The sequence below is a fragment of the Cnephaeus nilssonii genome (assembly GCF_951640355.1).
Source record: "Cnephaeus nilssonii genome assembly, chromosome: X".
Taxonomy (NCBI): Eukaryota; Metazoa; Chordata; class Mammalia; order Chiroptera; family Vespertilionidae; genus Cnephaeus; species Cnephaeus nilssonii.
The window spans coordinates 78,264,778-78,280,360 of NC_137071.1; the positions used below are offsets into that span (position 1 = coordinate 78,264,778).

The 15,583-nt window shown below is 46.9% G+C and overlaps 1 protein-coding gene across 8 annotated transcripts in view; it reads left to right on the forward strand.

The window, feature by feature from the left end:
- The window catches only part of RTL9 (retrotransposon Gag like 9), an 81,106-nt gene that overhangs the window by 36,724 nt on the left and 28,799 nt on the right, over positions 1-15,583 (forward strand). For 7 of the 8 annotated variants that reach the window (XM_079764464.1, XM_079764460.1, XM_079764463.1 and 4 more), the window contains 2 exons: positions 1,530-1,645; positions 11,487-15,571. In XM_079764464.1, the coding sequence (XP_079620590.1) occupies positions 11,573-15,571 (3,999 nt within the window). In that variant the 5' untranslated portion in view covers positions 1,530-1,645; positions 11,487-11,572. The remainder of the gene's footprint in view (positions 1-1,529; positions 1,646-11,486; positions 15,572-15,583) is intronic. The other variant, XM_079764466.1, reaches the window with a different exon arrangement.

Below are 15,583 nucleotides of genomic sequence, written 5' to 3' on the forward strand. Positions count from 1 at the left end.
CCAGTTATCTGAGGGAAGATGATAGGATTGAGATTAATGCTCATCAGTTTGTATAGAAGATGCTATCTGCTCCTCAGGGTACAGAGCTCATAGCTCTTATATATTCACTAAGCATTTTTCATGAGGAGCATAAATTGCAGGAACTTAGTGCATTGGTAACAAAGAACAGGAGAGAAAATTACCAAATGCAAAGAGACAGATTGTAAAGCATGGAGTTTTCAAATGTAAACCCACTTCCTAAGCTGATAGTAGAGGTTCCTCTTGGCCCTAGAATAATTTTGTAAGAATTGCATCCATGACCTTATTTATGCCATTGTTAAAAATGTTGAATAGGACAGAATCAAGGCTAGCAGCTTCTTCTTCCAATACTCTGTAGATGGTATTGAGCCAGTTTCAAATTCATCTACCTTTAGGAACTCTCCTTGGAAAGAGAGTAATAGTCTGAAGATTGCTTGGAGAGCCTCAAGTCAGAAAATGGTTTGTAGTCCAAATGCTTAATAACACCAGGCATGTATTCCTACAAGAGGTCTGTGTGGTCCAAGGGGTGGTATAGGTCAAATGCATTGGCCAAGTCCAGCCTCAGCAGGGCTTGAATTCACACTTGGCAAGTTTTATTTCTCTCATGCTCCTTCCCATGGACACTATCTATGTTAATGTCCTCACTTAGCATAAGGGTAAACTCTGTTCTTCCCTCTTCTGGCCAGAAGGACTTCCTGTTTTATAGGTATCTGATCTTATCTGTGTTAATATTTTAAATGGGAATGAGTCCCTAAAACAGGTCCTTGGACAAGTGCCCATCCTCCTGGAAAATTGCAGCAGTCTACGATGCAATGATAAAGCCTGAGGACTACAGAGTCAGTGTTTTGTAAAGGGAAAGGGCTATCCTTTATTTCATTTAAAGAACTGTCCTTTACTCTGAGATTATTTTTTACTCTTTTGGTATTTAAAGAAAACCATTTCTTTTTATGAAATGAGAATTTGGGGTTGTTTTGTCTTGTTTCTTAATGCCTTTATTTGGAAAATAAAAATCTAGCAACCTACTGTCAGTACCCCCATTTTTCAGTTTTCAATAGCTGCTAGTTGGGGCACCTGGTCTAATTTGAATAGTTCTGCTAGTACTTCTAGGTACCTCCTATCACCACTTATGTCTTCAGTGCTTATAAATTACCTGCTTCATAATCTGTGGCAGAATCTCTCAGAGGATTCACATCAAGCTCACAGCTCTGGACTTTACAATATACTGGTCTGTAGTTTCCTTATTTAAGAAAATTGGGACGCTGCCCATTTGCAGTCCTTTTGAATCCCTCCTGTTCTCTCTGACTCCACAGATCTTTCAGGACAGCACCTAATGCAAGGCAGTTCCGTTTGCTCTTCTTATACTGTTCTTTTCCCTATAGAGTTGGACATGCATATACATGTTGTTTGGGGAATTTGCAGCACATCCAATGAAAACGTAATTCCCAACTAACAGTCAAATCCTTCTCTTTGGAGCTACCCAGAACACACCTACCCTCTTTTTCATATGACAGCCCTTCAGAGACTTGAAGACAGTGTGTGACTCTCCCCTGAGTTAAGAGCACCAGCTGAGTCAGACAGACCCGAGTGACAAGACCAGCTTCACTCTCTCTCAGCTGTGAGGGCCAAGGTAAGTTATTTAATTTTATTTTCTCCTGACTTAGGTACTTTAGCTGATTTACAAAATGGGAGTAAAAACCCACTTCTTGGCTTATTATGTAATAAATGATGGAATGTCTGTAAAGTGCTTAATACAGTGCCTGGCAGAGTGAGAACTTAGTAAGTGCTAGCTATTTCCCCCTCTTTTATAAGAGCCAGGTGGGCATTTTAAGTGTTAGGGTTGTTGGGGATCAGGAGATGGGGAGACTTTCTCCCTTTCTGGATTGATTAGGACCCTAAAGCAAACCAGGTTTTTCTTTATCCTGAGGTTGTCTATTTTTAGTTATCTGTGTATCTGTTTGCTAGGGCTGTGGGAGAGGATATTGTTGAAAATTCAGGGAAAGGCTATTTTCAAGAGCTAGAAAGCTATTTGTTAACATATTGAACCATCTTTTGTTTATTCTTATTTTCTCGAGCAGCTAGCCATGCAATCCCTGAAACTCAATTACCTTTTGTGAGGCAGCAGGAAGCATGACACCTTCTAGCTGTATTGATCAGTGCAGACTGGGCAGGACACGAGGGACCTGGGAGATGCGAAGCAGTGATTTCTGGGCTTTTCCTTCCTTAGAAGGCCTCCCCTCTCTGTGTTTGTAGAAACACTGGCATTAATAAAACGGAAGTCGGTGACCCAAATGGGCTGAGCATGCAAAAACTCTCTCAGAAGCCTCTCTAGAAGCAGGCTGATGACAAATGGCCACAGTGGACTGGAAGTTGGAATCCTGGAGTGACCAGTGCCTAATTGTAACTCTTTACACATACTGGGTTTTGTTAACAATTCCATAATATGAACTCTGAATGTCATTAAAGCTAGAAAAAGTTTGGAAGGAGACACACCCAGCTGTGAACAGACAGAATGGGACTTGAGGGGATAGGGGGTGGGGTAGGTTCCCAACTAGTTTCATCTGCATGTAGGATTTCAAGTTTTTATTCTAAGAATATATAGGATGTCCAAAAATGTATACAAACACTTTGAATAATTATAAAGGCAGTGTTTAATAAAATACATTTCATTTTCAAAATTGAGCTTTCAGCTGTTAAAGTGTGCATGCATTTTTTTGGGGACACCCTGTATTTCTAGATTACTTGTGTAACTATCCTATATAATAAAGAGGTAATATGCAAATTAACCCTCACAAGATGGCTGCCTATGACCAGGCCGGCAGGGGGGTTAGTGAGGGATGACCAAACAACTGAACAAGCAGGGTGCGAGGGGCAACCAGGTCGGCGGGGGGGCGGGGCAGTTGGGGGCACCCAGGCTGGCGGGGGGGAAGTTTGGGGTGAGCAGGCTGGCAGGGGGGCAGTTGGGGGCAATTAGGCTGGCAGGGGGGCAGTGAGGGGTGACTAGGCTGGCAGTGGGGGTCAGTTAGGAGAGACCAGGCAGGCAGTCAGGTGAGCGATTAGGAGCCAGTGGTCCAAGATTGTGAGAGGGATGTCCGACTGCCGGTTTAGGGGGATCGAACCTAAACTGGCAGTCGGACATCCCCCAAGGGGTCCCGGATTGGAAAGGGTGCAGGCTGGGCTGAGGGAACCCCCCACCCCCATGCACAAATTTTGTGCACCGGATCTCTAGTCTTATATAATAAATAGGTAATATGCAAATTGACCATCACACCCTCACAAAGATGGCTGCCTATGACCAGGCCGGCAGAGGGGTTAATGAGGGACAACCAAATGGCTGAACAAGCAGGCTGCATGGGGCAAGCAGGCCGGCAGGGGGGTTAGTGAGGGATGACCAAATGACTGAATGAGCAGGCTGCATGGGGTGACCAGGCCAGCAGGGTGGTTAGTTAGGGATGACCAAACAAATGAACAAGCAGGCTGTGTGGGGCAAGCAGGCCGGTGAGATGGCCGTGAGGAGTGACCAGGCCGGCAGGGGGGGCAGTGAGGAGAAACTAGGCTGGCATGGGGGTCAGTTGGGGGTGACCAGGCTGGCAAGGGGGAGGCATTTGGAGGTGACCAAGCTGGCAGGGAGGGGGCAGTTGGGGGCAACCTGGCCAGCAGTGGGGGGCAGTTAGGGGTGACCAGGCCAGCAGGGGGGTCAGTTAGGGGTGATCAGGCCAGCAGGGTGGGGCAGTTAGGGGCAATCAGGCAAGTAGGCAGCTGAGCGATTAGGAGCCAGTGGTCCAGGATTGTAAGAGGGATGTCCGACTGCCAGTTTATGCCTGATCCCTAGATTGGGCCTAAACCGGCAGTTGGACATCCCCTGAGGGGTCCCAGATTGGAGAGGGTACAGGCTGGGCTGAGAAGACACCCCCCGGGCACGAATTTCATGCACCAGGCCTCTAGTTAAACATAAATAAAAGTTAGAAAAACAATAAATCATCTTTCAAAACAAAAAACAACAACAAAATGAAAACAAGCCATGGTGGTATTTTTCAAGGTCACTACTTACCAAGGATCTAAGTAGTGCAGTAAGTATGTTGGGGAAGAAAGGTTGCTTGGGTGGAGAGATGTTGGAGATACTTAGAGAGAACATGTAGAGAGAAGAGGGGAGAGGGCTGTACACAGAACCCAAGGGAAACACACCTTTTTTAAAAATAAAAATAACCTTTTCCCTTCAAATACAAGTAATATGGGTCAGTCATAGATAAATGAGAGACTATAGTTACGAAAGACAAAAGTAAAAATCTCCTTTAATCTTATCACTTGGGTATGGTCATTGCTAACATTTTGGTATATATCTTTCCAGACATAGATATATATAAATATATATATATATATATATATATATATATATATATATATATATATATATCTTACCTAATAAAAGGGTAATATGCAAATTGACCGCACCTTCACTACGCCCAAGCCACGCCCATCATCCAAGCCACGCCCATCAGCCAAGCCATGCCCACTAGCCAATCAGAGCATGTATGCAAATAAACCCGACCAAGATGGCAGTTAATTTGCATACATAGGCGCCCTGAGTGGACCCCCTGCAAGGGATCACAGGATGCCGGGGACCACTCCGGAACCAGGCCAAAAACCTCCGGCGGAGGCTTTTGGCTTGGTGCATGAGCGGACCCCCTGCGATTGATGGCAGGGAGCTGGGTGTCCGCTGCGGCACCAGGCCGAAAGCCTCCAGCGAAGGCTTTTGGCCTGGTGTCGGAGAAGACCCCCTGCAATCGATAGCAGGGAGCTGGGTCTCCGCTGTGGCACCAGGCCGAAAGCCTCTGCACCCTTCCCCCACAAACTTCAAAAAGTTGGGTCGGCTTCCTTTCCAGGGAGCTAGGACTGATTTTGGGGTCCCAGATACACTGGACCTGGTCACTGTGGAGCGATCTACCTGCTCAAATGACAGGGACAGGATGAGACAGAGGATGTATTTGAGTTTTGTTCTGTTTTTCCAAAATTGCCTGTTACAAACACTTCTGCAATAGTCCTCAATTGTACTCGAAGTACTGTATTTCCTCCATTTGTACGCATACTCCTTTCTTCAAATTTTAACATTTTTGAAACCAGGATACATCTTAACAGAGAAGTTAAAAGGACTTGCTAGCTGCTAGGCATCTACGTGGGTATCTATTTATATACAGAACCAGGGTCCTACCAAAGGTTCAACCAAGTGGGCGGGGGCTGGCAAGCAGGCTGAACTCTGCGAGGTTCCTGGTGGCCAAGGGTGCAGAGCGGGAGTGTGGGTGTGTGGGTGTGTGCATGAGCGTGGACCTGAGCGACACACGCTCACACACCCGCACCCACACAGGGTTCTCGGCGTGCCACCCACGCCTCCCTGGACCTCACCCTCCAGCCTGGATCCTCCTGATCCCTCCTCCCCTTGGAGCGGCCGGGAGTTAGTCTGGGAAAACTTTCTCAGACTTGCTTGGTGCTGGGACTGGATGCATCCGAGCTCATGGAAGGCTCCACGGAGGTTTCTGGTGGCCAAGGGTGCAGAGCGGGAGTGAGGGCGTGTGGGTTGTGTGCATAAGGGTGGACCCAAGCAACACACACTAACAGGCCCGCACCCACACAGGGCCCTTGACTGCGTCACCCACGCTTCCCTGGACTTCACCCTCCAGCCCGGATCCTCCAGGTCCTGCACCCTGGGGTCACTCAAGTTCAGCAAGAGTTTGCGATTTGCCCAAGATGCGTTGAACAGTTTTCTCTTAACCCATTTGTGGGAGTGTAATCTGATTTAAAACCAATGGACTAAACAAACAGAAGCACTTTCTAGAAAGTCAATTTAGAAATGTGGATCAAAATTCAAGTGAATTACTTTGGGCCAGGAGTTCCATGTCTGTGAATGTGTCCTAAGTAAACAGTCAAATAAGCAATTATGTTTACTGTAGTTGTTGATGCCAGGGGAAATCAGAAGCAACCTGCCCCACAATAAAGGGTTAGTGAAGTAAACCATAGTAATGTCAAACAGTCAGGGATAACACTGTAGCCATTAAAAATTATGTCTGTATATCCAATTCGTTGACATGAAAAGAAGGCCATAGCCAAATATTAAGTGGGGGGCAGGGGAAGCTCAGAAGAGGGCATGTATATTTATATGTATGTATATTTTATATGTCAGGGAAATAATAGTTTTAAAAACAGTGATTCTTCCTGAGCTCTGCAATTGTGAGTGTTAGCAAATTGTGTTTCAGGTGTGACAGGTGTCCTCTGGTGTCCCATACACACAGACATTCTTGCCTGTGGGACAGCCTGAACCTTTGCCGCACCTGCCCCTCTCTGCTGTGGCAACAGCCCAATCAGACATTCCTTTTATAGGGCTGGTTTCCTTTTCTCCTTTGCCCAAAACATGCCTTACCAACAAAAGAATATTAACCAAGCAATCCTAACAGCAAGTTTTGTTGCCGACTGCAACTTATGCCCTTTTATGCAAATGTTGTTGCTTTCAAGCCTACCAGGTTGTATTTCAAAACTTTTATTTTTCTGCAACTTGACCATTTTTTATTCACTTAAAATATTCTGGAGTATTTTAAATACATATAGAAAAGTAGAGAATAATATGACAAATACGTATCTATACTAATAAAAGGGTAATATGCTAATTAGACCAGACATCTTCTGGACATCCTTCTGGACATCCTTCTGGAAAAAGCCAAGGTGGCAGGGGCCAAGGCAGAAGTGGTTAGGGGCGACCAGGCGAGCTGGGGAGGTCAGTTAGGGGCGACCAGACCGGCAGAGGAGGGAAGTTGGGGGCGACCAGGCAGGCAGATAGGTGAGCAGTTAGGAGCCAGTGGTCCCAGATTATGAGAGGGATGTCCAACTGCCGGTTTATGGGATCAGGCCTAAACCGGCAGTCGGACATCCCCTGAGGGGTCCCGGAATGAAGAGGGTGCAGGCTGGGCTGAGGGACCCCCCCATGCACGAACTTCATGCACCAGGCCTCTAGTGTATATATATATATATATATATATATATATATATATATATATATGTATATATATATATATATTAAAAATCAGATAATAATTTTCAGAGGATGCTACAGATGTACCATGATTCATTTATTATCATTAAATGAATTGTGTTCTAACATCAACATATAGGTTATTCCCAAGTTTTTATTATCATATACAACAGTGCTTTCAATTGTGCAACCTTGGGAAACCTGATTGACCTCTCTGTGTCTTTCCTCATCTGAAAATGAAGGTGATAATACTATATACCTCATACGGTTGTAGTGAGTAAATAAACAAGATTATATATGTAAAGTGCTTAGCACAGTGCTTGACACATTAAATGTTAGTTTTTATTATTAGGTATCCTATCTAATGAAAGAGTAATATGCAAATTAACCATCACTCTGCTACACCCACCCACCTCGCCCACCAGCCAATCAGAGTGAGTATGCAAATTAACCCCAACCAAGATGGCTGCAGCCACACAGCAAGCAGGAGGGAGGCTTGGGTTTCCCTGGCGATGGAGGAAGCCAAGCTTTCGACACACCCTGGCGGGCCCAGGCCTCCACTCAAGGGTACAAAATTTCAATTATAGAAGATAAATAAATTCCAACAGAAATGGTGGCAGCCACAGAGCTGCAGAGAGCAGGAGGCTAAGGTTGCCCCCGGCAATGGAGGAAGCCAAGTTTCTGCAGCCCTGGCCAGCCCAGGCCTCCGCTTAAGGCTACAAAGTTTCCATTATAGAAGATAAATAAATCCCAACAGAAATGGCTGCAGTCACTGAGTGAGCAGGAGACTTGACTCTGCTCCAGGCTACAAAGTTTCAATTATAGAAGATAAATAAACCCCAGATACCAGGGCCTCCACTTGGGTCACCGGGGGGCATGGCCAGCCTGCAAACCACCACAGGCCCTTCACCCAGGCCGCCCCATGCCCCAAGGGAACCCCCACCCTGATCCAGGACACCCTTCAGGGCAAACCAGCTGGCCCCCACTCATGCACCAGGCCTCTATCCTATCTAATAAAAGAGTAATATGCAGATTGACCATCACTCCAACACACAAGATGGCTGCCCCCATGTGGTCAAAGATCCTGCCCCCATGTGGACACAAGATGGCCACCACAAGATGGCCAGCAGGGGAGGGCAGTTGGGAGGGACCAGGCCTGCAAGGGAGGGCAGTTGTGGGCGATCAGGCCAGCAGGGGAAGGCAGTTAGGGGTGACCAGGCCGGCAGAGGAGGGAAGTTGGGGGTGACCGGGCCTGCAGGGAAGGGCAGTTGGGGGGGACCCAGGCCTGCAGTGGAGAGCAGTTGGGGGGACCAGGCCTGCAGGGGAGGGCAGTTAGGCATCAATCATGCTGGCAGGGGAGTGGTTAGGCGGTGATCAGGCTGGCAGGCAGAAGCGGTTAGGGGCAATCAGGAAGGCAGGCAGGCAGGCAAGCAGTTGGGAGCCAGCAGTCCTGGATTGTGAGAGAGGGATGTCCGACTGCCTGTTTAGGCCTGATCCCGGTGGGTGGGATCGGGCCTAAACGGGCAGTCAGACATCCCTCGAGGGGTCCCAGATTGGAGAGGGTGCAGGCTGGGCTGAGGGACACCCCCCCCCTCCGTGCACAAATTTCGTGCACCGGACCTCTAGTAATAATAATAATAATAATAATTTTTCTTGTTTGGTTTCCTCTGAACTATTGGGGATGAGAGGAAATGGGGTGGGGTTGCATAGGTCAAGTGCTAAAGTGGAGCTTCTGGAGGGCTGTCAAGTGAAAGGCAGCCAGAGGCAAATGTCAGAGCCTATATAGAGGCAGGAATCTGGGACCAGAGAGACAGAGCAAGCACTAGCAAGTCAGGAGCAGTGGGGTGGATGGGCGGGCAGGCAGGCTGGCTGGCGGGGCAGGAGGGGGTGTGGCAGGGGATACCTAAGGGAGATTGCAAAGAACAGCTACTGGTATTGGGTCTTACTTTAATAAACTGGTTGGGCATAGGGTATAAGAGAAGTGGATAGATTCAAAGAGCTAGGGGAGCAAAAGACATGCTTTCCCTCTTCTCCCTAACTGGCAAGGTAAGATCTTTCTGGGTTTTACCTGGTGGAAAACTGTGGCATGTTCAGAGATTTTTTTCTGAAGATGGGAGGTGGATGTCTATGACTGCTCTTTTAACTCATCTTTCTCATTGCACCTATTAGTAGAGTAACAAAGGTGCAGCAGGAGGCCAGTATTTCTTTTACTACACTCCATCTTGGGGTTGTCCAACGTTGGAGATAGAGGAAGGGGTCTTGGTAATGTGAGTGAATAAGAGAGAGCAGATCAGGTGGAGCTTTATAGCACAATAGAGAAGAGTAGGGGGCTCTAGAGTTGGGTGGACCTGGGAATTTATATGACTGCAGGAAAATTATTTTTCTCTTGACCTTAATTTTCTCATTTGTAAGATGAATAGAGCACTACCCAATCTCTTAGTGTTGCTGTGGATACCAAATAAGATGATGCATGTAAAGTGCCTAGCAGAGTGCTTCCCAGTCAGTGCATGCTCAAGAAATGTTTGCTATTAGAGTTTCTGTTGCTACTATTCTTATTATTATTATGGAAGCACAAGGACATGTAACTCATGACTTTTGTGACATTGTCCCAAATGAGCAAGTGTTCCATTTTTGGCATGAGTAGGCTATGTCAACATTGTGTAATGTATGTGTTGGTTTCCAAATTATGTGCCAAGAAGCCCCTTCTGGGGCTGCTTATGGGGTGTGCCATAGGGATGGAGTTCTGTGATTGCCTACCCTCATGTCATCAGAAAAACTTGAAATTGTTCTTGCTATAGACTGAGCTTCAAGTGAGCTATGGTCTAGGGCCGTGGTCGGCAAACTGCGGCTCGCGAGCCACATGCAGCTCTTTGGCCCCTTGAGTATGGCTCTTCCACAAAATACCACGGCCTGGGCGAGTCTATTTTGAAGAAGTGGCATTAGAAGAAGTTTAAGTTTAAAAAATTTGGCTCTCAAAAGAAATTTCAGTCGTTGTACTGTTGATATTTGGCTCTGTTGACTAATGAGTTTGCCGACCACTGGTCTAGGGTCTAACCCAGTGATGGCGAACCTATGACACGCGTGTCAGCACTGACACGCGTAGCCATTTCTGATGACACGTGGCCGCTGAGGTTTATTAAATACAATTATACATAACAATTATACATTTATGTTATTTAAACTATAAATATCGCTAAATAATGTTTTTTCCTCAAAGTGACACACTACCCGAGTTATGCTCATTTTTTTTGGCGAAGTTTGACACACCAAGCTCAAAAGGTTGCCCATCACTGGTAACCACTTGTCTGATTATAACAGTGGTCGGCAAACTCATTAGTCAACTGAGCTAAATATCAACAGTACAATGATTGAAATTTCTTTTGAGAGCCAAATTTTTTAAACTTAAACTTCTTCTAATGCCACTTCTTCAAAATAGACTCGCCCAGGCCATGGTATTTTGTGGAAGAGCCACACTCAAGGGGCCAAAGAGCCGCATGTGGCTCGCGAGCCGCAGTTTGCCGACCATGGGTCTAGGCTGTCAGAAAGATAATTGAATGTAGCCTTAGGGATGCTAAAAGCCAGGTAACCCCAAGGAAGAGTAAGAGTCAAACATATACAATTTTTACTGTTTCAGTGACCCTATTTTAGCCCTAATCCCTGCTAATTTGAGAAAGCTGGTAAAATGGGAATAATAATACTATCATGCAGGGTACTGTAAGCTTCAAATGGGATCATGTAAATCTCTACATTATGGACAGTTTAAAGTTGCATAGTATTGCATATAGTTGCCTAAAATTTAGTGCCTGGAACACACTAAGTGAGCAATAAGTGGTAGTAGTAGTAGTTGTTGTTTTTCTTGTTATTATTAATAATGATGATAATAAGCAGGCTTTTCAGTTCATGGAATGCTGCTCCCAGTCATTGATCAGATAAATGTCTTCTTTTTCCTGAGGAATATATTCAGGGCCATCAGAGTAGTAAAATAGGGACTAAACTAGTGGCAGTACTCAATGAGCCCAGGAACCAATGATTTTCCTGGAGCAAAGGGCTTTCTTATCTAGGCTTGGGCTAGATGAGAAAGTGCAGGTTCCTGGGCTGGCTTATAGAGCATAGCCCAGGAACCTGCACTTCTCACAATTTTACAGAAGGTGGTGCTGCTGCTTCATTTGATTTAGGACTGCTTAGGCACCTGGCAGTTGAGGTTGCTGGCATTTTTAGTATTTATAAACTGAGAGGCTGTGCTGTGTGACTGGGTGGTTTGGTTTGAAAGAATAGTGGTGGAAAGAATATGTGCTACAGCTTCAAATTTGTTCATTGTTGTACAGCTTTCTGGGCCCATCTCTGATACTACATAGCTGGTAACACATACAAAAGGCCTCCATCATGAATCATTTCTGTTTCCCAGTCTTCTTGATATTGGTTTTTGACTGCTAAACTTGTTTCTTGTTTACAGATTTTCTTGCTAGTTGCACTTCATCAGGACCCCTGATAACATCACTTTAGGGGCTTCCTCCACACTCTCCTGTGGCCAAGGCGGATATGTCAATACCCTTACATCCACGGCAATTCAACAATATGCTGAGGGAGGAAAATGACCCCCCAAACAGGAGGACAACCTTCTCTGGACCAACGATAGAGACCGGAGAAGATGTCCAAATTCTGCAATCTCATGTACAGCCTGTAGTCTCAACTCCAGCATCAGACCCAGGAGGGATGTCCATACAGCTGATGACATCCCCAGAATTTGACACCATGTCCACACCTCTAATGGGATTACAAAACTCTGGAGAATTGTCCTCACCGCTAATGCCAATCTCAGACTCTGGGGCACTGTCCCCATTGCTAATGCCAGCTTCAGATTCAGAAACACTGTCCCCATTGCTAATGCCAAACTCAGACTCTGGGGCACTGTCCCCATTGCTAATGCCAATCTCAGATTCTGGAACATTATCCCCACTGCTGTCCACTTCAGACTATGGTCTAATGTCCCCAGGGCTGATGACAATTCCTGACTTTGGAACGATGTCTACAACACTAATGGAGGCACCAGATTCTGCAGAGATGTCACCATTGGCAATGCCAACTCCACCTTCTGGAGTGATGCCTACATCTATAATGAGCACTCCATCCTCTGAAGAGAGGTCCACACCATTGATGCTAGCCCCAGATCCTGGAGAGATATCCCCACTCCTAATGCCAGATATAAACCCTGGAGTGATATCCACACAGCCAGTGTCAGCTCCAGGCTCTGAAGCAATGTCACCACTGCAAATTACAGATGAAGACACTGAAGCAATGTCCAAAGTATTAATGACTGCCCTGGCCTCTGGAGAGATATCTTCACTGATAATGTCGGGCACAGACTCTGAAGCTATATCCTCATTGATAATGTCAGCCCTTGCTTCTGAAGCAACATCAACCCATCCAACAAGTACCCAAGACTCTGGGGAAATGACTACCCAGATAATGACAGGTCCAGACTCTGGAGCAATGTCTTCACTGCTAATGTCAACTCCAGGCCCTGGAGCAATGTCCACAACACTCCAGTCAGGTCCAGATGCTGGAGAAATGTCCACATTGCCAAAGCCAGTCCCAGATGCTGAAGCAATGTCCCCAATGCTAATGATGCCCATAACGTCTAGAGTGATGCCCACCCAGCTAATGCCAGCCCAAAGCTCTGGAGTGATGTCCTCCCAGTTAACACAAAATATAGACTCTCAGATTATGTCTACTCCACGGATGAGAGCAACAGTGCCTGGGGGGATTTCCACACTGCCAGTGAGAACTTCAGACTCTGGAGCAATGTCCACACCACAAATGAGAGCCCAGGCCTCTGGAAATATGTCTACATTGCTAAAGATGGTCTCAGACTCTGGAGCATTGTCCACCCCACTGATGATGGTCACCACCTCTGGAACAATGACAACAGAGCAAATGTCAACCACAGCCTCTAGAGTGGTGTCCACACATGCAACAGTGGCCAGAACTTCTGAAACAACATCCACAGGCTTTATGAAAACCACAAACAATGGGGCAATGTCTACACTGCAAATGAGAGCCCCAGCTTCTGGAATGATGTCCTTGCCGCTAAGGAGAGCTCCAGATTCTGGAGCAATGTCCACACAGCCAATTACTGCCCCAGCCTCCGAAACTGTGTCCATGCTACAACCGACAGTCCCAACCTCTGGGTCAATGTCCACACTCCAAATCAGAACCCCTGTTCCTGGAACAATGTCCATGTCACAAAGGAGAGTCATAGCCTCAGGAGCAACAGCTGTGCCACAAATGAGAGCCCCAGCTTCTGGAGCAATGTCCACACTGTTAACAAGAGACACTGCCTCAGGTGTGATGCCCATGCCACAAACGAGAGCTATGGCCTTGGGAGAATTGTCCAAGCCACTACCGACATCCAAAGCCTCAGAAGCAATATTCATGCAGCAAGTGACAACCACAGCTTCTGGAGAGATATCCACACTACTAATGAATGACAAAGCTTCTGGAGCCATGTCCTTGCCACAGATGACACACACTGCCTCTGCACCGTTAATGAGAGCCCATGCCTCTGGAGACATGTCCACACCACAAATGACAACTGGAGCCTCTGGAACTATGTCCATGCCTGTAATGAGAGTCCCAGGCCCTGGAGCAATGCCCACAGAGCTAATGAGAGCCAAAGCCTCTGGAAAGATGCCCAGACAGCCAATGAGCACCAAAGACTCCAGGTCACTCCTGAGATCTATGACCTCTGGAGGGATGTCCCCACTACAGATGCAAGCCCCAGCCTCTGAAATGATGTCAACACCAAAACTGAGAGCCCCGGCCTCTGGGGAGATGTCTCCACCACTAATGAGACAGCCAGCTTCTGCAGAGATAGTCACTCCTCTGAAACCCCCAGCTTATGGAGAGCTGTCTATTCCACAAATGACAGCCATAGCCTCTGAAGGGTTGTCCATACCACAAATGAGGGCTTCGGTCTCTGGAACCATGTCCACACGGCTCATGAGATCCACAGCCTCTGGAGTGATGTCCATGCCTCAGATGACAGCCTCAGCCTCTGGAAAGGTGTCCATTCCACTGATGAGAGCCCCAACCTCTGGAACAATATCTACACCACAAATGATGACCATGGCTTCTGGAGAGATGTGCACAATATCAAAGCAAACTCCAGCCTCTGGAGTGACATCCCCACCACTGTTAAGGGCTCCAGTCTCTGGAATTATGTCCACACCACTAAGGAGACCTTCAGCTTCTGAAGATGTGTCCCCAGAGTCGGTGAGAGTTCCAGCCTGTGGAAAGATGTCCATTGCACAAACAACAGCTATGGCCTCTGGTGGGAAGCCCAAGCCATTTGTAAGAACCACAGCCTCTGGAAAAATGCCCATGCCATTGATGTCAGCCATGGCTTCTGGAGAGATGCCTATGCCGCTAATGGAAAGCATGGCCTCTGGAGCAATGTCCACACTGCAAACAAGAGTCACAAGTTCTGGATCTATGTCCTTGCCACAAAAACCATACTCAACTTTAAGCGGGATACCTGCACCACCAATGAGAGCCTCAGCTTCTGAAGCAATGTCCACACCACTTATGAGAGCGTCAGCTTCTGGAATGAGGTCTATGCCACTTCTGAGAGCCACAGCCTCTGGAGGGATGTCCATGCCACAAATGACAGCCATGGCCTCTGGAGGAATATCCACACCACTAATGAGGGCCTCAGTCCCAGGAGCCATGTCCACACCACAAATGGCAGCCACAGCCTCTGGAATGATGTCCACTGTGGACATAAAAGTCACAGACTCTGGAGAAACATCTGCCTCTCACAATAACACCATGACCTCTGGATCAAAGCCCACAACACATGCGGCTGCCACAACCCCTGAAACAGGGAAGCCATCACCAAAGGAAGTTCCATCTTTTGGCATGTTAACCCCAGCACTCTGTTATCTCTTAGAAGAGCAGGAAGCAGCCCGGGGTTCAGGCCCTGAGGAGGAGGAGATGGAGATTGATGAGGAGAAGCAAATGAAGGGATTTTTGAATGATTCAGAGAAAATGGCATTTCTGGTGTCTCTTCATCTAGGGGCAGCAGAAAGGTTGTCCATCTTGCAGCTGGAGGTAGGAAACCCCCTCTCAGATGAAAATAAATCTTTCCTGAAAAGATCACAGGGCTTATATGATTCCCTCTCTGAGATAGATATTCTCAGTGCTATTCTTTGCCACCCCAAGCAGGGCCAGAAGTCAGTCAGGCAGTATGCCACTGACTTCCTTTTGCTGGCCCAACATTTGTCTTGGTCTGATGCCATTCTACGAACCAGGTTTCTGGAAGGACTCTCGGAAGCTGTTACCACCAAAATGGGACAGATCTTTCTGAAGGTGGCTGGCAGCTTAAAGGAACTGATAGACAGGTCTCTCTACATTGAGTGCCAGCTGGCTGAAGAGAAGTATTCCCGGGGCACCTCAAGCCAGGTTCTGCAGTCAACCTGTAAGCGGAATAATGAGGAGGCAATGGAGAATGAAATGAACTCTCATCAGCAGACTGAGGAGGTAATAATGGGG